The sequence below is a fragment of the Abramis brama genome (assembly GCF_963993115.1).
Source record: "Abramis brama genome assembly, chromosome: 22".
Classification (NCBI taxonomy): Eukaryota; Metazoa; Chordata; class Actinopteri; order Cypriniformes; family Leuciscidae; genus Abramis; species Abramis brama.
Window position 1 is genome coordinate 23,380,326 of NC_139984.1, and position 26,922 is coordinate 23,407,247.

A 26,922-nucleotide genomic window follows, 5' to 3' on the forward strand; every position below is an offset into this window, starting at 1 on the left:
TCGGTGGTATTATTAAAAGGAGCAAAACTCGTCAGAAAGACATACAATAAAGCAAGTCTTGAGTCAGACTGGCATTAATAAGTGAAATAATAAGACATTAAAAACTTTACTTGTTAGCAATTAGATATGACAGCACTTAGATGATAGGCTATATAAATATTTTATATCTATTAAAATGTTTATATTTAAATATACGTTTTTATATTATATATGTTTCCAACAGGAACAATGTTTAAAAAAACAAACAGCTTTTGTCCTAGGTACACTTGCACAGTTTTTCAGGTAGCTTCCTTTGCAGGTAAAGCGTCTTGGAGACGTTTCTTCTGGATTTATTCTGTCTCAGTTTTTCAGCAAAAGATATAAATAACTGGCTTAAAATAATTTTTTGTGTATACAATTTTTTTTGTCTATACTAAATACTAATGTGCCTATAGGACTGTTGGCACGGTGCTATATATATATATATATATATATATATATATATATATATATATATATACATATATATTATGTGTGTGTGTGTGTGTGTGTGTAATAGGCTAGGCCTATATATAAATTTATATAATAAAACTTTGGCACACTGCTGTTGCCTTTCTTCCCACAACACTGGGTTGCAAACACATGGTGGCAACATTAGGCTATAACAGTGTTCCTATAGGCCTATTTCCTCATATAATGACATTACAATATTGACTTGGCAGCAACATCCTAACTATGATGACAATAATATTTATGCTAACTAACTTAACATCATGTTCTTGACATGATAATTCCCTACGACGGATTAATGATAACAAGAATAGGCTTCGTTTTTTTTTAGGAGATTAAAACTACATTTCCCATGATTACCTTCTTGAGCTGGAGCTGAGCGCTGAATGTCTCGCGCTCCCGACGGTGGAGTGAAGTGCACTGATGGAGCGCGAGCGGCTTTATTATAACACACTGGGCGCGCGCACTCACTTTAATTTCAAAGGGTGAAGTTGACGTCACCGCAGGTCCAAAGAAGTCTACAGAACGAGAGAACGCAACCTTAACCAGGCTTCATTCTTTTTCGAGAGGGCAAGTGAGGATTAGGATGGTCATCAGAGTGTATATCGCCTCCTCGTCCGGGTCTGTCGCGGTGAGTAACATGTTTACATCGCGCATTTAAGAGTTACATGTTGTAAAACTGGCTGCTAGGAAAATTTATTCTGTGATCTGTTGTGTTTTTCTAATCTATCCCATATAATAATTATTGAAATAGATAATGTATGACAGACTGTCATACATAATATATTTCAATAATTATTATATGGAATAGATTAGACAAAAGTAAGAATACAGATTTAAATGAATAATTTTGCTTCTGTGATACATTTATGGCACGCATTAAGGTTTTTATGTGCACATGAGTTATATATGCATATGTCAACAACAACAAGACATTTTTGGCGTTTATTTTCAAGTAAGCCCCACTGATTTTATGAACTTAGCCCATCATGGGAAACCCACCCTCTCTTGCAGGTGACACCACAGTAGTTAAGTCAAATGGCATTACCATGGTAATTATATAAACCATGGAATAACATGGAGTTATTCATGTGCAATGGTAACATGGTTCTATAAAAACATGGTATTACACTGTGGTACATTTTTGTATTTTATTATTGTCAAGTGCACACTATTAAAGACCTCTTGTCCACTTTATAACTAAAAGCTGGAGGTCTGACTGTTTTCAAGCCACACAGTGCAGAACATTCTGGATAGACATGACTTATTATGAATCTAAAATGGATTTCATTACATAATCAGTGTCAAGCTCAGTTCTGATCTATATGTTTAGCAACGATTTCTATCAGGTGTTTTTTAATGGTTATAAGATGTGGTTTATGTTTTATTTGAGATAATCCAAAGCTGTTGTCCACCTCGGCACACTGAAACCAGTCATAAAGCTTAGGCTGGACAAAGTTCATGTTTACAGTACAAACCAACTCCAATGCCACAATCGCATGGCGTGCAGATCAGCTCTGTTTTAATCGCTCTGTAATGCAGCCTGCAGGGAAAGCATGAGAAATATCCTGATTCATTCAGAGCAGGGATTATATTTCAGCCTTTTAGCTGGTTGCTCCAGTGACATTGATTTTTAGTTCTTTAAACGAGGAGATCACAGTCTCTGAACAGAGATTGTGAGGAAGGATGTGCAATTTTAATCGTTTTTTTCCTGTATTTAATGCCATTCATTTGGTGTTTGATGGTTATCAAATGATGTTTGTATAGTGACTCACTGTGTATTTGACAGCTGTGATATGGAGATGAAGCGTGTGTTTTTTGATGTTCGCAGACAGATAGGCAAGTACTTTCAGCATTGTAACCTAAAAGTGCCAGAATGAGGTAATAGTCTAAATGAGTTATGCGCTGATTTCCGCTATCTCATTATTTCTAGAAGACCCGGATTGTTTACCCAAAAAGAGCTATTTTTAAGTCTTCATGTTCTCAGCACACACTGCTCTCATATAGGCAAACATCTCTTTCATGCTCTCGCTCTTCTGTAGAAGGCAAACAAGATGATCATTAGAAAAGAAAAGTGAAATATGCCAGTTGTACTGATGTGTGTGTGTGTGTGTGTGTGTGTTTGTTCACTAAGATTACAAATGTGTTTGTTATATAACATATGTTTTGTGTCAAAAGGATGTTTGCGTGAAGTGAGTGATGTTTGATGAAACCAATCTGTACCTAAAGAGGATTTCCTGTCTGTGCAGAGCACTGTTTAAATGACAGCAAATTTTGAAAGTTAGGCTACACAAATACACCCTGATTCACATTAGCTCTCATAAGCTTTGATCAGAAGGGGATTATAAAGGTCATAACCCTGACTAACCTTTTCCACTCGTTACACTCATCCACCTCCAACCACATATGCATGCCAAAGACTGAGAGCACTCACTGAGTGATTTTCAGTCAGCTAAGCTTAGTGGTTTGATGGGTTCGACAGTGATATAGGCTCAGTAAGTGTTTTAAGAAAGTCTGAGTGGTAAGATTGCATTCAGCTCATTGATTGAGAACAGAATGACACTCTCAACCGCATGGGATTTATCTTTCTCTAAAAGTGCACTTTTTCCCTTAATAAAAAGTTTTGGACTGAAAACTTCATATGTACTTTTGAAAAATATGTTTGATGATGTACATTCAGATGGTTAAGATAAGAATCCAGTCATATCAGTAGTTTAATAACTGAGTAGTTTAACTGAGTGGAGCAGGCCGCCTCATGATCATATGACCAGCCAAATGCTCGTAAATACCGTGATTTTGTGAACTCAGGTGGTCAGGTGAGGTCAGGTGGTACAAGTTGTAATTACGAGATTACGAGGATGTGAACGCTAAAAAGTTAAACTTAAAAAAAAAACATTCACATTAATAATGTTGACTTGGCAACTAACTGAAATAAACACGTTTAAGTTGAAGTACCAAATGACTAAAACTATAACTGAAATAAAGCTAAATATAGCCTACTAAACTAAAATAACACTGATTATTTTTTATGTGTAGGCTATATAAAAACATCATAAGCAAAAGTGCTGAATTTCCGAATATATCAGAATGACTTTGAATTGGCCGTAGTCAAGAGTCAGCACGATATTATAAAAATAGGAAACGGTTGTGAATGATATTGCTTATATACAACAATTCAGTGTACTGTAACATAAGTGAATATTAAGTAACTTACATTTTAGATGTAATTTTGTAATTTAGATGTTACTTTGTCTGTTTTTGATCCATAGTTCCAAACAAAACGGTTGAACGAATGATTCAAAGACTCGCTCATAAAGACAGATGGCTTGTTTCATTTCTGAACAAATCAGCATTTTTAAACAAATCAGTTGAATTAATAAATGTCTCAACTCATAATTTAGTCTGTCACTTGCTGGCCACCAACTGTAACTGCAGAAAGTGTCAGAAGAGAGGTCTCGATCATAGATATGTAGCCTATATGTAGATTCCACATTCGACCGTTCCATCCAGTCAGCGTGTTGTCACTCACAGTAAGAATCAATAATGCCACAACATCACGCAGATTCTGGATGTGAAACCGCCAAGATTTAAATTCCCGAAGAATGGGGATAACCTTTCACAGGTGAGAATGTGTTGGTTTTGTGTTTTTGTATTCACTCAATATTACAGGTTTTTACTATGGAACTTTTTATATTTTTACTTTTACTTTGGAAACTTTTTAATGTTGTGTTACCTGACGCCTTTGTCTTGTTGTTCAGCAAAATCATCTGCTTATGTCTGCTGATTGCAGATATAGATATTCATGCATGCGTCTAATTACGGTTTCAGAAGCCCAGTCAACTTGCTCTCAAATGTTCACGGACCGACTTTGATCAGTCCAATGTGGTAGACACATTACATAGTGGGCCATAGAAGTAGCCATAGTGGCGCTAATTAGGCATCTATGTGTGTATATATCTAGACATCATGTACAAAACACACAATTCCTGATGATTTATTAATAGGTTGTGGCAGAAAGAGAAGTGGAGTTCTTAAAATAAATCATATGGACAGCGAATGTCTATGTCTTCAGTCTTTTGTTGTGTGGATGAATCAATAGCTGCATTGTGTGACTGTGCTGGGTTGACACAAGGCTGAAGCTGCTATTGTCTCTGTTTATCAGGGCTGGAGTTTTACAGAGTTTTTTTTTTTAAGCACAGACGGCTTAATAGAGAGCTGCTCTAACTTTTCTTTCTTTTTCTTTGTGTATGTGTGAGAGATATTTGATTCGCTTCTCAATGCATCACTGAGTATGAATCTCTCTGCACTTGTGCTTTCTATGTGCAGAGGTGTGTGTTTAGTGACTAAATTAATCTAAACAGCTCTGCATGCGGTGCCCAGCAACACAGCCTGCAAAGTCAGCAGAGAAAGAGAGAGAGACAAAGATAGGGAAGGCAAGGCGAGGTAAGGCAGGGGACTTTTTGTACTCCATCTGTCCTCCTCCACAATGAGGACACATCCAAAAACTCTCTCTCTCTGAGTCTGGACAGCACACTTTGATACTTCCAAACTATGGTGTGTGTGTGTTTTTGTAAGTCACTCCCTCTCATACAGCTGTTGAAACTAGGCCTCTCATATAGTTAGGTGCTCAGATTGAAAACGTGTCAGTCCTGGAGCCTGGTGAGCAAGGAAAATTGGCAACCGAAAAAAAGATAATCTAAATTAACTAGTTTCATTCAAGTCAAAAATATTATTTAATATTACTGAATACTAACAATGGGTTATCTAGTAAAAAAAAAAAGAAGTTTTTACAAGTAGGGATAATGTATATACCATCATCTTACGGATTACATATAGCTAATCCATTATCTTAAAGGTAGGGTAGGCAATTTCGGACAGGCTAGCATTAGCTTTGAAAGCATAAGATTCCTCCCTTCCTTCAGAGTGTCTCCACTCCTCCTTCAAAACACATGAAAGCACAAAGCAGTCTGCAAAACATCATGAGAGACGGCGTTAAACTACCTCATGTCTCAAATCACATAGCATTGCAATAATAATGAACGTAAACAACTTACAGAGATCTTAATTGTACCACATGACTGCGGTAGATTAATTTCAGTGTTGATAGTATTGACATAGAAATGCAAAAATCCGTAGATTAGATCCGGTAGAATGACACGAGTTGCCATCTTGTAAATACAGTTATGACATGGAGTGAAGGCAGCATAAGCTTGTTGTTTTGGTTCAGGAGGAACTGTAAAAGGCGGCTGCTGTTTCTTAATGGCACCCGGTGACTGTGGCTGTGTCCAAAAACACCGCCTATACCCTTAAATAGGGCACTATTTTAGGAGACAACCATCTTTAGTGGTGTTCATAACCATAGTGGACTTTATCGAATGCACTCATTCACCCATAATGCACTGCAATAACGAGTGTACAACCAATGTACACTCAACGACTAGAAAATACCCATAATGCACTTTAAGGGTCGCACTGAATGAATTCCCGTGTCTGACCAGAAGAGAGCGCCCGCAGCTGAATCATCCATCCAATTTCTAAACCTCTGCTCCAATGTGGGTACAGCGTAATATCATAAATTCCTTTTTTATTTGATTATTACATTGTTTAATAAAGGGTTGTACATAGTTTCCATGACAGAATTCAAGTTTGTTTTACTACTGGAGCTGCCAGTTTGCTAAGTTTCAAATAATTATTAAACAGCAAGCACAAACTATGCAAAAGCAGCATAGGGGATGGTTTCAAACACAGCTTGTGTGTATACAACTCTGCATAGCCTTACAGAACACGCTGATGACATGTGATGTCTGCGCGAGCAGGGTGCGCGGAGGTATGGTAATACATGACCATAGACTGTAAAAAAAGAGGTGTTGACAGACAGGTAGGACATCGTATCATTGTATTCGGACCGAATGCAATGATTGGACAAAAATGTTTTGGTCCTGAGACTTGCACAGAAGATCTATGTACATACTTCTATTGTTGATTGCTATCAGGATGTGAAGAAAGAAGCAAGGGTTGTAGACAGACAGATGAAGAAGATCAGGATAAGTTCAAATGCGAAGTTTAATAAACATCCACCGGGCAGATACAGACAAGTGCTAACGCAAACGAGACCGGACAAACAGAGAGATGGCGAGGAACTAATATATACATGGTGATAACCTAAATGACGAACAGCTGTGATGATTAGTGTCCAAGGGAAATGATGATTGGCAGGAAAACTCAAACATAGGAACACATGTAATGAATGAAAACAAACTAAAAGTCCATGAAAACTGAAACTTCCTGAACACAACTGACATATCGTGACAATAACATACAGTGTTAATAAAAAATCGCATACCCTAACTTTGTGTGTGTGTTTAAATATTTATGGGTGTACACACATTTTTATGTTAAAGGGATAGTTTAAGCTATAAATGGACATTCGGTCATCAGTATGTTTTTTTTTTTTTTTTACTTAATATGCTTTTAATAATACTTTTCAGTTTTATAGCTTTCTAAATGTTAACTGATGCATCAATTCAAGTCTACCGAGTTCTTATAAGGAAGGGTTTTTTAAAAGTAATGTTATTCTTTTGGAAGTTTTTTCATCTCTGTGTGCCTATTCTTAATGCACTCATTAAATATGAGTGCTAGGAATAAAAAAAAAAAGACATGTTTATACTTTGGAAAGTCTGCTTTTCTTGGCATTGTTGCACTGGAATGAACCTATTGAGTTTTTAAACATAGTACAGTGCAGTCAGTGAGTGCAGATGGTGACAGACAGGTGAGTAAGATAAGGACAACATATTTATTTAATGTTAATAGAGAAGGATTCAGAACCTAACACAGGATTCCAGACAAAGAACAGATAAAAAAAAAAAAAAAAAAAAAATGAAATCACACAAATGGACACTCACAACAAGCACACAAAGTCTTTCATTGTTTTCTGGGTTAAATTTGATTTGCTTTAAATGTTTTATGGAAAATATTTTTAAGGTGTGTACATTTCAACAATATGTTTTCCATTTACTTTCAAATGAATCCCTCTTTGTTGATCAATACTCTCCTCCTACATCTGGCTAATGGGAATGTCCATCTGTGTGTTTTTAGAATAGACAAATGAACACGTATGCACACAAAAACGCATAACTATACTGTAAGTGTAAACCCTGTTATATTAAACATGTTTCAAGGCTGACAATTACAAGGATGATCAGTCCAAAAATGGTCATTAATGGACCAATTTATAGGTGATAAATGTAAAAATGCTAAATGGCTAATATTCAAATGAATACATTAAAAAAAAAATTACATTTTAATTTTACTTTATTAAAATGTATTTTGCATGACACAACCAGAGTTAAATGTGTCAAATAATGTGATAAGTATCTGCAGTAGTGAACTCTTGCAGAGTTTCCTTAAGATTACACCACTTCCCAATTTTGAATAAATAATTACTCAAATAAATATTCATGCAAATGCACAAATGCTCATACTCAAGTTCTAATTTGAGAGTAGCCCTAATAATCTTAATAACAGATCATTCAAGAACTACCACAGATTGACCGAAGAACTTCACTGTGCGTTTCCTCAGGTGAAGAAACACCAGCAAGCCATTGTGGGATTTTTGGAGGCCAACCGGATCAGCTTTGAGGAGGTTGACATCACTATGCTGGAGGATCAGAGGTTCTGGATGTACCGGAACATTCCTGAGGAGAAACGACCTGAAAAGGGCAATCCTCTCCCCCCTCAGATCTTCAATGGAGACGACTACTGCGGCGTGAGTCCGCCTCACATGTGCCATTCTTTTAACAAAAAAAATCCATATGCTTGATATGTCAAACACTGGATAGGTGATGTAACCTCTCCCCTTAAAACATCATTAACTTATTCAAAGATTAACCAATGATCTTCTATCAGAAGCTAATTTATTGTTGGATAGATACTCACACACTGGTTATATCTTCATCAATATACTACAGACCTTAATTCATATGGTATTAATTGGCTTAGTAAAATGTCTCAGGGATTGGGATGGGTTTGCTGAAGTAATACTCTTCTTTCTCTCAAACAGTTAAATCAATGATAACCTAAAAGCTCTCTGTCTGGCCAATGAACACATTTGGTTGGTTTGAGAGGATGTTTATTAAAAATCAATACATGTAAACAAAAATCCATGGTGTAAACTGTGCAGCACTGCTATCTTTTCCAGCCAGTTACATTCTAGTGTAGTATTTATTGTGTTTCTCTAGCCAATCACATTAAAGCATGACATGTATTATATAAGGTATATGGTTAGGCATTTTCATGCCTAATTCTTACAAAGTTTTTTTTTTAAAGGACAGATTTTGCAGGCAAAACACACTTTAATATTCACATTCACATACTCTATTTATGAATTAGATTTGTAGTGTAATATGTCACCGTGACTCTCTTACCATACATGGCTGAAGTATCAGAAAGACGTTTATGAGTTTGAATCTTAAATTAGAAATGATTCATCACTCAACGTTTGAGTTAAGGTAAGGTTTCTATATTTTGTGAATGACTCATGGCAGTAATGGCTGGATTTTGCTGAGTGCCCAAATGATCTAATCTCACAATAATCCTGATTACTCTCAGACCCCGCCCCCAGCACCTCTTTTAGCCAATCAGAACAGTAGATCCGCTTCCTTCACAACGTCACAGCGATTAACTGTTTGACATAAATAGAGGGCAAGACACTTTGACACTTCTAATAGGTTTTACATTTAGAGCTATTGTTATTTATTTTAAAAGGATTATATTAAGAAAACAATATAATTTCATGTTAAGATCATGTTAATAGATGTTTAATGCCATAGTTTATATCATCTGAATCAGTAGGTTTAGTTTGATGTTTTGCAGATATCCAATTTTAAAGACAAATAGTGCTATAAACACAGTTGCTGTTGCTATAAACTCTACTCAGTCATTATCATTCGATTATTTTTCAGGATTATGAAGATTTCTTCCAGTCTAAAGAGACGAACACGGTGTTCTCGTTCCTCCGTTTGCCCTCTGTAAAGGTACAAACGCACTCCCACCTGTCTTTAAATCAATTCACTGTCCAGTACAAAAAACTGAAACATTCTTAAAACAAAATAGATATTTTTACAGGACAGCCAGACAACATACTGATTATTAGGAGGATTTTTTTTGTATGTCATATAGTTCATGAGTTTCCTGGCTATTCTCATTAGATAAAACATTAGATTAACATCTAATTGAATTAAATTCCGTTCTCTGCAGGACTCTGAAGCCTGAACCATGTCATTGACATTTCCATAGACTGAAACACTGTGGTTTTGCCTCTTTCTCCTGTGATGTAACTCTTGTCCCCTGGTCTGAAGCCCTCACTGCCAGCACTGCATTCTGCCAAAACACTTGCTGCCCTCCAGCCCAGCTATTCCTAAGAAACGTATGTCTGTTCAAACACATACACAGGGTGGTTACAAATGTTTTCTATGGCCTAATTAAGTATTTATATGTTATGTTTGGTTTCGTTTGTTGTACGTGTTGCATGAAAAGCCTATTCTTCTTTTTTAAATTGGATATCAGGATGGAAGTGAACTTGTTTGTGTGTCTGCAAGGTTGCATGTACAAGTCTCTTGTTAAATCGTTCTTTGTTAAGGAGCTCAGACAGATGGCCAAAAGGAAATGTAGGGATACAGCAAAAGAATCAGGTAATGTTTTCTTTTCCATAGGCTTTGATCTGTTTGTAAAAAGAAGTTCAGACCAGAAGCCAAAACAGGAAATAGAATCCTGACCTGCATTAAGATCTCAGTGTAACAGTGCTGATCTGAGCTCAGTGTTTCCATGCCCCGCAATGGCTTTTCATGGCTTCTCTGAGTAAAACTGGTTCTGAATCAGTATTTGAACACTTAATGATTTATTATCAGAATTTCAGATCTCATTCCTATAGCCTTTTGTTCCTTCTGGTGGAAAAAAAAAGAACTTGTGTCTTGTTTGAGGTTATCCAAGTCTTTCCTCTTTAACTGTCTGATAATGTGTGTTTTTCTTCTCAGGGGTAGTAGCATGCACAACACTGTGATGCCTCAACTTTCAGCTCACACGTTTATGTAGCTTATATATTCACTTATATCATACAGTGCTGGGGAGAATATTGGTTTACTTGTTTTTGTGGAGCAATTCGCTTGGGCAAACTACTGCCATTCTCCTCTGAAACCCCCCAAAACAAAACACAGACACTTTCCCATACCTACTTTGTCTGCATTTTCATTTACTATTCATTATGATGTTCACTTCTTGCTCTGCTCCTCCCACCCGGTCATTAAATGATTCCACATGAATGAGCTCTGCATTTATGTTTACGCAGACATACACACACATCATTCTCAGGACACAATTACGTTTTATGCCCATTTTGTCTTACACACACATATTCTGTAAAATGGAGTCATTCCTTTATATGTACTGTTACTGTTGTTTACTTTCATAATCTAAATGAATAAATGTATCTAATTTGTAATAAAGTATATTCAAAAGCTGATGGTTTCTTGTGTTTCTCATCACAGTGGCCCCAAAATGCATTTTGACACTTAAAAAATATTGCATATAAAACAAAATATCAAACAAAGTGACATTCTATATTTAAAAAAAATATTTGTTTTTAAATTCTGGTAACACTTTACAATAAGTTTCATTAGTTCACATTAGTTAATGTATTAACTAATATGAACTAACCATGAGCAATACATTTGTTACTGTATTTGATTATATTTTTTAACGTTAGTTAATAAAAATACAGCTGTTCATTGTTAGTTCATGTTAGTTCACAGTGCATTAACTAATGTTAACAAGATTTTAAGTATTAGTAAATGTTGAAATTAACATTAACAAAGATTAATAAATGCTGTATAAGTGCAGCTCATTATTAGTTCATGCTAACTAATGTTAACTAATGAACCTCATTGTAAAGTGTTACCTAAATTATTTTTATTTTAATCAATTGTTTTGCATAATATGAGTGTTGTCCTGGATTAATTGTTCAAATACTTTTATAAGCTATTGTCATAGTATAATATGGGTGGACTGCATAACCTTTAAAAAAAAACTACTGGAACACTCAAGATATCCCAGCATGCCTTTGAATGTGTCAGTTTTGCTTTAGCTAGTATAAGCGGTTGATGTAGGGAGCGTGAGAAAATATGGTTCCTCTATAAATAGATACAGATGTTTGCTACTCATGAATTGAATACTATTAAAAATGGATACAGTGTTCAAACAACATAACATTTTTTAAATACAGGAAAGATGTCTTCAGCAGAGTCTTCAACAGGTCTGCCAAATATTGCTTGATCTCAAAATAATTAAATATGCATAAACAATTATATATAAAGACTATTTTAAATTAGGAAGCTAAAGTTCAGCTAAACCTATTCCCTCCCAGAATAAACTGCATTTACATGTCCAATCTGTGTTGCCATGACTTACTACTTATATAATTAAGAGGAAAAACACATGGCCACTGAATTATAGTAATAATAGATTTAACACTGCTTCCTAGTGGACAAATAGGGAAGTTGCTCATCTTTACTCCAAAATGTGATGAGGTACCCTTGTAGATAAAAAAATTAGTAAAGATACACTTGATAGAAAATCTTCTCTTTTTTTTTTACATATAATGGTGCAAAATATGTATTTCCTCAACATATAAAATCTCTATTAAAAATGCAAGGATTTAGTGTAGTGTGCCTATAGTAGCTCAGAGTTTGAAGAATGTCTCTGGTTTCCCATCCTCCACTGCATCAAAAAACTTCTGATAGTCCTATGAACACAAACACAGAATATGCTTATATATATATTTATATAATATACTTTTTAATGGTTTTCACAAATAAAAATGTGTCTTCGAAAGAATAAGACGAACGCCTGAAGAGCTGATTTTAAAGCATTTGCTCAGGCATTAGTGGTAAAGTACATCCAGACACACTGCATGTCTGGAATCTGAGCTGTGTGATTATTTGCTCATTTGTGAGCGGCATGCGCTGTTCTGAGCATCATAAGAGAATGTCAAGATGTTCCCCAGGGCGGCAGACGATCACAAAAAACACACTGGTGCACTTCAAGCAATGGAAACATCTATAGTCGATGGGAGTGTTTTAAAGGGTGTGTTTTTGTTTAGAAGAAAGTGAACAAGCCTGACAGGTCTCATGTGTCTATATGCAAAGTCTTTTGTTTTAAGTGTTGTTTGTGCAACAAAATTAATAGCCTTAACATACACTGCAAAAACTTGTTTTGCATCTCCCAGTTACTGACTCAGTGGTTCAAAACACTTGTTGCAAAACCCATACAAGTGTTTATTTAGAATATTTCCATGTTTTTTATACTTTATTACAGGATATAGCCTGCCCTTTGTGTGCTCTTCTTAATAACTGTAAAAGTGTAATTCTCTGGAAATATTTAATTTGTGTTCCCATGACTTAGAACTGATATAATTAACAGACAAGCTCATGCATACTGAACTTAGTCACATTAATGTGTAATGCAAAATATTTTTTTCAAATGAAAATATTTTCTTTCTAAACATTCATCTGAATGATTGTAATGATATTAAAATGAAAATATTAATGCAAATTAAAATATTAATTTAATTTTAGCATGACATCAATTGTCATTTTTAAAGATAACATGGCATTGAAGGTCTAATATAACACTTCTGCAAACTAGTGTTGCACGGTGTACCGATACTTCAAAAGTATCGCGATACTCGGAAATTAAAAACGTCACGATACCTAAATTTATCAGTATCGATACTCGGTTTATCAGTTTCCTGACGCACGCAGCAAAGAACCTGCCGCTGTCAGTGTCATGTGACAAAACACTACAGCGAGATGGCTGCATGTGCGAGCACAAGTGGTCCACGACTCGTAGAAAAAGATGACGCGAGGAGTGACATATGGAAGTACGTTGCCTACCTTGCTCTGTTGCACGGTGCACCGATACTTCAAAAGTAAATCGGAAATTAAAAACGTCACGATTCCTTAATTTATTAGTATCGATACTTCTAAGAATGACCGCGTTCCAGATTTGTAAGGCCGGCGACACACTGGCTGCGTGTCGTGTCCGTTTTTATTTCGGCTCCCATGTTAACTGCCTGCGTGACACACGCGTCTGGGCGCAGCTCGAGACGCGCGGAAAACGCGTGCATGCTAGAAATAGAACCGACGCCTATTTTTCACGCGACACGCAAGCGTGTTGGAAGCGTTTCCAGGCAAAATAGAATAGGAAAATATGTTTCTATGTCATTTTGACACGAATACATATTAATAAATGACATTTTGATGTTTGAAAGATTTGACATAAATACAATATAAATGTAGCCTAATTAAAAAAAAATATTATCGATTTTCAAATATTGCACCTCTCAATACAGAACGAATTATTCTGTAGCCTATTTTGCCGTCAACACTGCCGACGTTGTCTTTGCTGCTATATATTTATGTTTAACATGAAGCATAGGCCTTCCACAACTCTCTCCCCACATGCCAAATATATCACCAATGAGGCTTATCATATGTTACCAATATTAAACATTGTTTAATATAATCGCTGTAAATATTTTTATTCAAAGTTCAGAATCAAGATAAAGCTCTTATGTTTCTTATGATAAATGAGATAATGCTGCTAAATTTATAATTTTTTTTACCTTGAATGTCATTGCTCTAATTTATTTTTTATATTTTGATATTTCATATTTTGTTCAAATGTTTAATATATCTGCTGTTCATATGTTCATTTATTAGTGTGTTATATGATTAGAATGTTGTCCCGGTTTTAAAATAAAGCACAGCAATGATATTTGAGAGTGTTTCTCCCTTTTCAGGAAAAGTATCGAAAAAGTATCGAAATCGCAATACTTGACTTGGTATCGGTATCGAAACAATAATTTTGGTATTGTGACAACACTACTGCAAACTATAAGAAATAACAAATAATGATAAATTGGGTTCAGACTGTTTAAAAGGAATCACTGCTGTAAAAGTGTAGCAGACGGGTGCAGGATGACGTCTAAAGCTTGTCATAAAATCAAATCAATTGACCATTTCCCTCTAGGCTGGTTTGATGCAGTTAAAATAGAGAGTACTTTCTGTCCCTTGATCTACAGGTCAATATCAAAAACAAGATAGCAAAATGAGACTCACCCCACAGTATTTGTCCCCATTAAAGACCTGAGGGGGCATCGCTGAGGGGTTTCCCACTTTCTTCCTCATCTCCTCCTTCACGTCAGTGCTTGATGTGATGTCCAAAGCACGGTACTTGATCTTCTTGGAATCCAGGAACAGGAAAATCGCAGACTGATGTTGCTTTACCTGAAGAAACAGATGGAAAACAATGTACCTTTGACAACACACTTTCTTAAGACATGTGACAAGAAATGAACTATCCCCAACTATCTGTTATTTACTACAAATCTTCATGTTCTTCAGCACCTTGGAAATGTTTTATCCTTCAACAGACACACACACATACAAAGGCTTCACATAATCCAGAGGACACAACTTCTTCACTTCACTGACATAAAGACAACTGTCTAGCACGTTTTAATACGAAACAAACGAGTACACATAAAACAGTCAAGATCATGTCATCATTCAGCAAGTTTAAGTTTCAAACAGCGAGTATCAAATGCTAGACAGTCATAAAAGTCACAAATACAAATGCAGATACACACCTCTCTAGAGCCACTCACACTGCTGAAATACACCGTGACGGACATCTTTTAAAAATGATAAATTCAAAAGGTTTGTTGAAAACAGAAGTGGCTGCTGAAGTATTTCAGTAAGCTGTGTGTACGTTTAAAAACAGTAAACTCAGCCAACTCAAGGACCAGGAAAGCAAGTTTTGACAGTTCACCTGACAGCCCCACCTACCACAAGAACTTCTTCCACCCCGCCCCACACACACTCACACACCGTAAAATATATCAGTGTGGCATGCCTAAACTTGCATGAGGGGGTTATTCTCTCTTTTTTCTCCACCGAGATAACACAGTAGGCCTACATAAATTACAGTGCGCCCAACAAGTAACGTTAAGTTACCTGGTCACTTACCACATGTATTAAAATCATCCAGACACTAACGTTAGTTGGAAGCATAGGTTGGAAGCAGTTAAAAATGGCTCAGAGGTCTAGAAAATGTATACATTTTAAGTGTGTTTTAAGTGAACAAATATACTAATATAAATATATACATGTATTATACATATAAAAATATAAAAAATTGAGGCGCGTATTATATACCGTGTACATAACGCACCCTAGTGGTGGATTAAGGTGTCTACCGTCTATGCCATCGTTTTGGATTAAGCGAACATTTAAGAAGTATTAAAATGGCGTTCAATAATATTGATCAATATATTTTCTACATTTAAAAAAAATCAACACAACAATTCTGAAATAGAACAAGCAAACTCTAACCTGAAAGCCACAAAAAGAGTTCCGCGTGGCTCTCCATGCAGGCAGTGAGATGGACACCGTCGGGGCCTTTTGCGCTTAAAACAACGTTGTCGACCTTATGACGTCCTCTTTACCCGCAGTCAGAGGGAAGGTAGGGCGAACTTTTGTATTCTCTGACAGAATCGGTCTTAAATATTTGACATCCTGTCTTTAAAGTGATCAAAGATGTATCGGAAGGAATGGATATTAATATATCGATCGTATTATGCCTTTATTTCAGAAATCTATCCTTTCATCCATCGCTAATCTACAATGGCCGAGGAAGGGTGAGTGATTGTGTTCTCACTGCGCTATTTAGTAATGATGCATCCACGCTAGAAGTATGCAATAATTTAATTTTTATAGAGAAAACATATTGAATACCTGTGACTGTTAAACTTAGTTTTTACTTGCCCTCATGTTTCAAAGTCATGTTTTTCCGTTGAATAATGAGAACAGATTGGGCTGCGTAGTACAATGAAAGTAAACGGTGACTAGAGGCTGTTACTCCACACGTGACTTTTGTTAATTTATCTTTTTGGGTTTTTTTTTTTTTTTTTTTTGAAGCATTGATTTAGTTTGTGCGAGGATTGGCTTAATATAAATTGTTAACGGAATAACTTAAGTCCAATTCACTTTCATTAAACAGTAAATATTGGCCCTCTTGTATCTAAATGCATTCTTTTTTTGTGCCACACACTAAATAAGTATGTGCATGTTTGTATGCTTATGTGTGCGACACACACACCTGTAACCTCTAAATCAACTCCATGTTGGTCCTTGTGTTAAATTACTTACTACTAGTAACTCTATAGGGTGACCTCGGCTATGATGAACTTTCAATCTTTAGTCGGATACCCCTTCACTCTAATTATGAGTGAGACATCATTCTGAGAAGCCGCAGGTCTTTAAACACTGGTGCACACACGCCTGAATCTTCTTACACCATAACAATCTTTTGTATGTGTTTCACAGCATCAGTGCCGGAGGTGTGATGGATGTCAACACCGCTCTGCCTGAAGTGCTGAAGACCGCACTCATCCATGACGGTCTGGCCCGCGGTATTCGTGAGGCCGCCAAGGCCCTCGACAAGTAAGAAATAACTTCTTAATTTTAAGATGTTGCTTTGTATCTATGATGATAATTTGGCTCCCTCTTCTGAAGTCTCTGAGGACAACTGCCATTCGTTACCCAATTTCTGTCTGAGATACTGTTGACGTGTCATTCATACCTGTTGGAGGAGATTGAAGGGTCATCATGATCTTTCTTTGTTCGTTTCACAGGCGCCAGGCTCATCTTTGCGTCCTGGCAGCGAACTGTGACGAGCCCATGTATGTCAAGCTGGTGGAGGCTCTCTGTGCTGAGCATCAGATCAACCTCATCAAGGTGGGAACACTATAAGAATAACTTTAATGCTTATTCATAGTGTCAGAATTTAAGCATTGGCCCATATCATTAAAAGTCCTTATTGCAAGTGATTATGAAATTGAGCTGTTACTTTCAGTTGGGCTAAAGGCTGATTTATACTTCTGCGTCGGACCTACGCCGGAGCCTCTACGCTGCTACACACAGCCTACGACGTGAGTTCAATGCAGAAGTATAAATTGGGCTTTACAATTTGTTTCCTGGCCCAGTGGTTTTCAATCCTGGGGATTTGCATAACTACTTATTTTGTATGTTTTCTTGTAAGTCGCCCTGTGGTGTAAATCAAGCTTTTAATGTTTGTCTATGTGGTGTTTTTAATATGCTTTAAGTCAAACCATGTACAAATTCATAAGTCAACACCATTGCTGAGTATTTTCTCCTTAAATCTACACTGTGTAATTTAAGTTGATTCTTAACAAAAACACTTTGTTCTTTCAAAAATGTGTGCTCATTAATGTGTAATTACTTATACCAACTAATCAAGTATTCTCGTAAGCGTAGAATCTGCCGTTTAGAATACATACGAGCGAGCCGCTCGAATGGCGGCAGCCATGTTGTGCCTCCATCTTGAAGATACATTCGCCAAAGAGGGACATACCTGGAAATTCAAGCTTCGCCTTTCGCGTTTTTACACTCAGTGGCACCGTGACGAATGCGAGGGGGAGATTACTCGCGACTGCCGTCAGATTTGAAATACGGCCACCGTACGAGTTAAAACGCCCTCGGAATGGGAGGGGCTAGAAAGTAATATTCAGTTGGTAGTCATAAACAATTTCACCGCTAAATGGGTTTAATTGCTACACAGTGTAACTTTAAAACTGCTGTGACCCAAAGACCGTCTCAAAAACCTGTCAACAAGTGGATCTTTGAGCTGGTGTGAGTGGAGCTGGGGATTATTTGCTTATTCATAGAACCGCGTATACTAAATGAGGCAGTGGTGTTGAGTAACATCAAGCTGTTTTAAGACATGAAGAAGTTTAGGAAGACTTTTAATGTCATTTTGGTTATCAAAGATAAGTTAAGGAATAAGTTGATTGACTACAGGGCGACTTTAACAGGCTTGATTCAGATCACATTAGGAGAGCCGTCTGTAAACTGAATTGCATGTATCCGCTAAGAGACATTCCAAATATACAGTGCTGTGGGTCTCCCGGAGGATTGAAACCCAATGTCTTGGTGGTCTATAAAATTGGAAAATAAATCCCTTACGCTTGCATTGAAAGTGAGAACTGAGCTCTGGCATTGGGCTCTTTTGAACTGGACCACCCAGAACATCCTAATAACTGTTGCAATTAACTAAAGCCTATTCTTGTGGCAGGCATCACTCATGTTTCTCTTCAGAAAATGTTGATCAAGTTTCTTTTTATTGCTAATTAAAAATCATAATTGGGTCCGGAGCTCCGATGGTGCAAGCGTGTTCTCTTGGATATTGCCAACAACTTATTTGCACCCATAAGCCTGATTTAAAATGCCTGAATCTCTGCTTAAAGGTGTGTAGTTGCAAAATATAACAGTCTCTGTCCCCTTCTATAGGTTGATGACAATAAGAAGCTCGGTGAGTGGGTCGGTTTATGCAAGATCGACAGGGAGGGCAAACCCCGCAAGGTGGTGGGCTGCAGCTGTGTAGTCATCAAGGTTTGTATCCAGAATCTGTTTTTAATTTACTTCACGTTTCCTTCATCTAAAATGATGCCTTCTGGAAGTTGGGCTTCAGATTTAGGGTGTTTAAGCCAGGTCGAGTCCAGATGCTGGCTCTCTATGCCCTGTGTCTGTTTTTTTTATTATGTCTTGGCAAGATTGAACGCCTGAACACGAGCCTCATGGTCCTGTTTTGACTCTCGAGGTCCCCTAGAAGGGCAACATGTGCTTAATTTACTGGATAACTGGAAGATGTATATTTTGTTTACTTCTATTTATTGCAAGGATTGCATTGATTTGATGTGTTAAAAGGTTTATTTAAAGTGTCTAATGTTTTCACGTGTCCATCTGCAGGACTACGGCAAAGAGTCCCAGGCTAAGGACGTCATTGAGGAGTACTTCAAATCCAAGAAATAAGGCGCCAAATAAAACATCTTTTGGAAACGAAATATTTCTTGTGGTGTTCTTTAAATGACATGGGAATTGTAACATCATGCAAAGGTTTAAACCGAGTGAAATTCAGCCACTTTAAGGTAAAGTCAGGGCTTCTGATCTCATTTGGTTCTTGTGGAGTGTTTAAGCTAGGGTTGGCAATGTTTTTCATAAACACTGTTATACAGGTTGAAACTCTTAACATCCTGATAGCAATCAATGATAGTAGTGGTCTATACAGTAAATAAATTACTTATGTGGTAGACTCAGGACCCTAAAAATGTCATCCAATTAATGCCTTCAGTCCAAATAACATTAGAATGAGTATAAAACATTTGTGCTTTTTTAAAAAGGCCATTACATGTAATGCATTTAATGATCACATAAAACGCATTACTTGCAATACATTACCTCCAACACTGCGTGTTTTAGATGACACCTGATTGATCTATTGAGGTTCAGACTGAAAAAACTAGCAATGTAAATTTCTGAGGGTTTCTCAGAGCTGAGCTAAATTGGTCTATTTTGAACAAAATCAGAATTATCAGCGAATAAGAGTAAATCCACACACTCGGGTAGTATGAGTTTGGTTCCCATAGAGTTGTACCTTCACTGGGTGTAGAGATTTTGATGGAGCCACTCATGTCCCGAAATCAAAGACGCGTGACATTCAACTTGTATGACGTTCTTTTCTGCTGGAAACAAACTCAATTGCATTTGAAATAATTGAAGCTGTATTATCTTCTAGTATATATATATATATATATATATATATATATAGTTCTCACATGATTTTATACCATTTTATTAATTGGTTTAATACACACAGTATACTGTGTTTTTACTGTTTAATACAGTATCTCTTCATCTGAAAATCTCTAAAATGTGTAAAAAAACAAAGGAAAATCCTGACTGGTTATAATTCATACATGAAAGGGTTAACGCCATGTCTTGTGACGCTTTGTGCAATTGTAGTATTTAACAGTGCATACTCCTAAAAAGAATACAGGAATACTTTAAACTATAACAAAAATACAAATTTTCCAAATTGCATGGCTTTAAAATTGTATGAATGTCTGTCATTCAGTTAAAGTGAACATGCTTTTGAAAAGTTTTTTTTTTTAAATTACATTGAAAAATAGTGTAGTTGGGACTTGCATTACCTGAATAAGAAACCTCAGCACTATGCAACCAGTGTTACATCAGGATGAAACTACAGCAAAATGCTAAAGTTATAACACAACTAAAAATTAGCCAAACCTATTAAAGATTTAAAAGATTTTTTTTTTCTGATGCTTGACTTTTATTTTCCTTTTCTTTCCATCTGTCATGATTTGAATCAAAATACAAATGAGCGTTTCCTCACATAAAACGAAAAAATCTTTGGATTGTAAATGTTTTTCGTTCAGAGGCACCAGTATTGACAGCAGATTAAGTGTTTTTTTTTAACATTTAGAAAATAGAGAACTCAAGAAAATCTCAAATGTTTACATTTTTCGTTTATCTACATACATTCTCAAAATAAAAACTGACACACAAAACATCTTATAAGGCACAACAAATTATACACAGACTTTTTTTTGTCAAAAACTTACAAAAAAACCCAGACAAAATCAAAACGATACCATGTGAAAACACAGCGTCCTTTAGTGTTTAATCTAGTTCCTGTAAAATAATTTACATGAGTTGTGTGTCTATTCTAAATGCTCCTTGTTAGAGTACATCGCTTGTTGTTTAAGTGGAGATGAAGTCTACAGTACAGACAGAGATAAAGCTCCTGTAGATGAGTGTGGATATATGCGCTTTCAAGGGTTCACCTCAACCCTGGAAGAACTCGCCTCATTCAGACATGAAATGCAGTGTGTGTGACGTAAGACCTTAGTAAGCTCTTTACAAGCCTGGTTTGACCATTATAATCCCTTTTTCCCCTCATACTAGTCTGTCCTAGTCTTCTTAAGACAGTGCAGAATTATCTTAAAAGCCAGAGTTTTCTTAAAAATAATCAAAAAGACAACAACAACAACATAAAAAGAGATTGCAGTGTACTCTTGTTCTTAAATAGTTGTACAAAAAAGGCCTATGATACAGGTGTCGAGTGTTACAGGTACTCGAACTCCAGTGCTTGATGGAGGGCAAGCAGGTCAGAGTGGCTGGATATCCGCCAGAAGGGCATGTTGTGCTGTGGGGACAAACACACTGTGAGTTTGAGTTTGACAAGAGTCATAAGGAATATCTTTGCTGAACATTCATTTACGGAGTCAGCCACTAAGATTTGGTCTATTCTTAAAGTTGGTTATAGTTCACAACAGTTCTCTTCATTCCTGAAAACGCGGTGAGAGATCCATCAACCAGACCACATATAGAAAAAATTAATAATAACAACATTCTCTGATACGTTATTTAGACCACAACTATCTACAGAGGGTTTATAAAGAGTTTAGTGAAGCATTTACAAACACATTTTTATTAGATAGCTCAAAAACCGTAACACTTTACAGAAAGGTTCATTTTATTAATATTGTATATTATTTTTAATTAACAGTATTTTACATTGTTTATTAATCTAGTTAAATGTGCATTTGAACTCTTTCCCCGCCATTGACGGACATTTCCGGCTTTCCACTGTTATGCAGTAGGGGGCGCTAGGACACATCTCCTGATCAAAAACACAGGCGAAGAAGAAGCAGAAACAAGCCACAGCAAGTACATGCATAATGTAAAATAACGCGGTCATCAACATTAAACAGCATAATGCCAGAGAATGTCTAATAAGGGGAGAAGTTCCACTCTCAGTAAACTTCCGGCTTCTGAACTGGTTGCAGTTCCACTCTGGTTCCATATGAGGGCGCTCACAGGACGAGTGCAGAATGAATGGAGGTCTATGGCGCTATACCCCTCAAAATCAAATGTTTTCGAAAAGAATGTTGTATTCGAAAGGAGATGCAAAGAAATTACACATTGCTGGGTGTTAGATTTTTTAGAGTCACTAAAAAGTCTTTTAAAATGTCAAAGACGTCATACACATCGTACGACCAGAGATACTGCTTTACGGCAATCCTTCAGTCACTTTGGTGTTTTCGCGCTCTGCACTTTCTTTTCTCTTGAGGCATCGACAACACAGCTGACACAGGTAAATACACGTGCTAGAAGAGTTTTTGTTTTGTTTGTTTCTGGTCCTGCTTCGGATGCCACGATGCCATCAAGCGGTATCTCTGGTCGTAATCAGTCCTTCACTGACCAATCAGCGTTCGTTAGCAGAATGCTAGCGTGTTATGGGCAACAACAACTCAACCTGTAAGAAATCGAAAGGACATAAGTACTCGTTCATTCAACTTTCGACCTATAACCTATGTTGAACTTGCAAAACCTACAATCAAATCTGAGATTTCTCAACGGCAATCGGGTGAAAGAGACAAATTTAGCCGTCTAGCCCCATAGACTCCCATTCATTCTGCACTCATGGGCAATTGCCCCCAGTGGAACTCTGGTGGAACTACAACCAAAATTCGGAACAATAGGACTTAATAGGGAGTGGGCAGGCTCTCCGTAGACGGGCTCTGATAATGCCGAATGAAAAGAAAACTGCCGAGTGAAATATCGACCCAGGAAGTGGTTAGGACTGTGAAGCTTTGGGGGTGTTGATCATAGATATCATATAAAGGCTAGATGTCTTGTGCGCGCTGCTGGCCAATGGAAGTCGACGTCCGCACACGGCAGCCATCTTACCACAGTGTGCTCGCTCACTCGTAACATGGTGCATGTACTTTTAAATAACCATAACTTGCTCAATTTTCTACCGATTTGCAAACGGTTTGGTTTGTTATAAACGTCAGAGATGTAGCTATGACACTGCATACATATGAATAATTATAACATACATGTTCAAGCATTCGGAATTATAGCCACATTAATAATGTTTGTAAGAAACCAAACCGTTTGTAAATCCGTCAAGATTTCAGCGAGATAAGAGGATTTGTGTGCGTGCTGATCACTCACCTTAATTCACAGCTTCCCTGTGTTAAGATGGCCGCCGGTGATGCCGGAAGTGACTCCGCCTTAAGACATCTAGCCTTTATATGATATCTATGGTGTTGATGGACTCTATCTAATCCATCTATGTTGTGAATCCGTTCCAGACGTAGTTTTTGACAAAGTAACGCCATTTTCTCAGCTTTTTGCTCAAAATGTTGTTTTTTTAATGAAACGTACCCACATTAAAGTGTTGATTTAAAAAAAGAATGCATGAAGCTAGAATAAAACGTTTTTTTTTGCACGTTCAGATGTTTAAACAACAAAATATTCTGGGGGCCGTGAAACTTTTGTAAAAATTATTAAAAATGTCGGCGGTGGCAACTTTTTTCAAAAACACTGGCAGGGAAAGAGTTAATTATAGTAATAATTTATTAATGTTAACAAATTGAACCTCATTGTAAAGTGCTTTCAGTACAATCTAAATATTATTCATATGAATTGTATATATTATTCATTTTATATAATAAACAACCATTTTTACTATTAACTAAATTGATTTAGAAATTTTAAATAAACCCTTTACAAATCCTTCACCCTAGCAAGCTAAAGACTTGCGAAACAGAAACACCCTTTTCGCAAAAAATCTTGAATCTACCGTTCAAGAGTTTGGGGTCAGTAAGATTTTGTAATGTTTTTGAGAGAAGAGACTTCTCAACAAGAGATGCTCAACAAGACTACATTTATTTAATCAAAATACAGTAATATTGTTAAATATATTATTACAATTTAAAATAACTGTATTCTATTTTAATATATTTAAAAATGTATTTATTCCTGTGATGGTAACGCTGTATTTTCTGCATCATTACTCCAGTCTTCAGTGTCACATGATCCTTCAGAAATCATTCTGATATTTGGTGCTCAAGAAACATTTCTTAGCAATGTTGAAACCGGTTGTTCTGTTTAATATTTTTGTGTTTGTGTTTTATGAATAAGTTCAAAAGAACAGTATCTGTTTGAAATAAAATAAAATATTTGTAACCGTCTTTACTGTCACTTTTGAACAATTTAATGCATCGTTGCTAAAAAAAATAATCTTTCAGACTCCAAACTTTTGAACAGCATAGTGTACATTAAAACGCACATCATTGCACAAACTTTGTTTAGAAATGCTGCACAGTAGTTTCCTAGAACAAAAGTATTCAACTGGGTCTTTAGGTTCAGCACCTCAGCAGATCATCTACACAATCAGAATCTAATCTCAGACAGAGTTAGTATTGGTGTCCTATTAGATGCCTGGGAACCTAGAGAACCCTCAGTTGAACAGCTCTGTTCTAGATCGCTTGGGATCTGAGAAAGAAAAGCTAGTCTCAGATGATAAGAGGAAAAAAGCAACCGCTACTGACATCCGCATTAGAGGCGGATGACTACAGACGAGGAAATAAATGAAGCACACAAGCTGCCGATCAGTTTCATCTAAAGCTCTACAGCACACACAGGCAGGAAGTCCAATCTGAGAAGTCACACACTGCTTCTGGTTCACCTGGGGGTCGTTACCTTGGCAGCGGCCTGCTCCTCTTCCACACCATCCCCAATAACAACATACACTACCTTCCTGCCAAACCTCTGCATTACGCGCTCAAAGCAACTCTCTTTGCCTGCAACATAAACAAGGTGAGAGGTCAGAGGCTTGGGGTCAGAGGTGAGATTTTACCTGGCTGGCTGCATGCTCCTCATCGCGCCCATCGCCAATCACAACATACGTTATGTTAGTGCCAAACCTGGATACTATACGTTCAAAACAGCTCTCTTTACCTGCGGAAACAAGGCATAGACTTATCACACACTAACAAGCACACACTCGGAACTGAGCGAGCCGCATGAGGCTGCCTGACTATTTGAGAGCAGAAAGAAAAAGATTTGAAGATGAATTCAAACCGATAGTCCCTCTCACACACAGACAAACCCTGACCTCACAAACATTTTGTTCTTACGGTTACCATGACAGTGAGCATTAGATTTGTAATTGTGTGGAATCGGGCTTTGGGTCGACAAGACAGCTAAGCATTTTGGTGTAGTCACAGAAGATGATGGATTTGATTTGAAACGCAAGCTCCTTCAATAATGTTTTTGCAATAAATATGTTTTTTTTTTTTTTTTTACAAACAACATTTAGAAATGAAATGCAATGAAATAAAAAACAGTACAAATAACATTTGTATATTAAATTAAATTGTAAAAGAAAACAAAAAAGGAAAAAAAAGGGAAAACAAAAATATATAAAAATAAATACAATAACGTATAATAATTAAATTAAATTAAATTGTGTAATGGCAACAAAAAGAAAACAAAAATTTACAAATAACATTTGTATTTAATCTTTTATGGATATTTTTAAATGAAATTAAAAGTACAAATAACATTTAGATTTTAAATTAACTTAAATTGTGTAATGGCAACAAAAAGAAAGCATAAAAATGTACAAATAACATTTGGATTTTATTTTATGGATTTTTTAAAAATAAAATAAAAAGTACAAATTACATTTAGATTCTATTTTTTATATATTTATTTTAAATTAAAAGAAAGAAAATGGTACAAATGATGTTTTAAATTAAAAAGAGAAAACAGTACAAATAACATTTCAATTAAATTGAACTGATACTGTCTTTTTCTTTTCTTTATTTAAATTAAATTAATTTTAATATATTTTAGCTTTAGTAATTAGTCATGAAATTATTTGAGAAACCAATAGCAAATTTTTCAGAGTTCAGATTCAAAATAAGAAAGGAAAAGCAGTTGTATCTGTATTTACATAGGAATCACAATCACCGGAAGCAACATATCAGCTCAAATAGAGTGTGAATGAAGACGGCTGTTTATGAAGAAGCGGAACGAAAGAAGAACTTAACACTGGAAGATGATGAGAGATCAGCCAATCAGAATCAATTCCACATGAGTAGACAGAGAGTGAATGGGAATGCTGTGACCAGGTCATCCTGATCTGTTTTGATTTATGATTTAATGCGAGCCAAAGCATGTTCCACACACACACACAAATTGGACTGAACTCTGCTTTACCCCTGACTGCAGAAAAAGAGTATGGAAATAAAACATGAACCCAAGGAGAAGTCTGCTGTATGGACCAGTGTAACAGAACTCACCTATTTTGGTTGCGCTGTAAATGTTTTCAACGGGAAACACAGAGCCCAGGCTATACAACAGCACCTTAGCGAGCGCAGGTATTAACTGTGTCGTTGTCACCAAGACGTTGACACAGTTACTCCTGTGTGTGCATGTGAGAGAAAGAGATTGTTTTTTTGTTTTTTTTTGCTGCGTAAACTATAGTTCTTAATGGTAGAGGCTGATGATGCTGAAGAGACAGACCTGGAGCTGATGATTGACAGGGATTTGAGCGCAGTGGTCAGCCATGAGTCCGTGAGAGCCTCAACCTCTGCCCTCAGCTGGAGCCACGCCTCTCTCTTGGCCGGCCCCAGCAACC

The 26,922-nt window shown here is 36.5% G+C and overlaps 4 protein-coding genes across 38 annotated transcripts in view; 2 read left to right on the forward strand and 2 right to left on the reverse strand.

Moving 5' to 3' along the window:
• The first annotated feature begins 863 nt into the window (after positions 1 to 863).
• Positions 864 to 11,005, forward strand: sh3bgrl2 (SH3 domain binding glutamate-rich protein like 2). Of its 2 annotated transcripts, none has more exons than XM_084098054.1 (4): positions 864 to 1,120; positions 8,069 to 8,254; positions 9,450 to 9,521; positions 9,846 to 11,005. In XM_084098054.1, exons 1-4 carry the CDS (start codon positions 1,076 to 1,078, stop codon positions 9,906 to 9,908), a joined length of 366 nt encoding a protein of 121 aa, XP_083954180.1. In that variant the 5' UTR covers positions 864 to 1,075; the 3' UTR covers positions 9,909 to 11,005. The 2 variants fall into 2 exon arrangements, with proteins under 2 accessions (XP_083954180.1, XP_083954181.1); XM_084098055.1 differs by having other exon boundaries at positions 867 to 1,120; positions 9,745 to 11,005.
• LOC311072794 (SH3 domain-binding glutamic acid-rich-like protein 3) lies at positions 10,371 to 15,392 on the reverse strand. The gene is made up of 3 exons (XM_084098056.1): positions 15,191 to 15,392; positions 14,661 to 14,828; positions 10,371 to 12,283 (listed from the first exon to the last, which is right to left on the reverse strand). The coding sequence occupies exons 1-3, from the start codon at positions 15,233 to 15,235 to the stop codon at positions 12,221 to 12,223; spliced, it is 276 nt and encodes a 91-aa protein (XP_083954182.1). The 5' UTR covers positions 15,236 to 15,392; the 3' UTR covers positions 10,371 to 12,220.
• A 648-nt stretch (positions 15,393 to 16,040) lies between these two features.
• rps12 (ribosomal protein S12) lies at positions 16,041 to 19,465 on the forward strand. Its single transcript, XM_084098053.1, has 5 exons — positions 16,041 to 16,240; positions 16,929 to 17,045; positions 17,237 to 17,339; positions 18,912 to 19,013; positions 19,371 to 19,465. Exons 1-5 carry the CDS (start codon positions 16,227 to 16,229, stop codon positions 19,431 to 19,433), a joined length of 399 nt encoding a protein of 132 aa, XP_083954179.1. The 5' UTR covers positions 16,041 to 16,226; the 3' UTR covers positions 19,434 to 19,465.
• A 1,262-nt stretch (positions 19,466 to 20,727) lies between these two features.
• eya4 (EYA transcriptional coactivator and phosphatase 4) overlaps positions 20,728 to 26,922 on the reverse strand; it is a 35,894-nt gene continuing 29,699 nt past the window's right edge. For 12 of the 34 annotated variants that reach the window (XM_084099036.1, XM_084099035.1, XM_084099034.1 and 9 more), the window contains 4 exons: positions 26,808 to 26,922; positions 26,585 to 26,706; positions 24,964 to 25,078; positions 20,928 to 21,627 (listed from right to left, as the gene is read on the reverse strand). In XM_084099036.1, coding sequence (XP_083955162.1) covers positions 21,441 to 21,627; positions 24,964 to 25,078; positions 26,585 to 26,706; positions 26,808 to 26,922 — 539 coding nt within the window. In that variant the 3' untranslated portion in view covers positions 20,928 to 21,440. Of the gene's footprint in view, positions 21,628 to 24,963; positions 25,079 to 25,134; positions 25,236 to 26,584; positions 26,707 to 26,807 lie in introns of all 34 variants that reach the window. The other 22 variants (XM_084099058.1, XM_084099059.1, XM_084099056.1 and 19 more) reach the window with 3 other exon arrangements.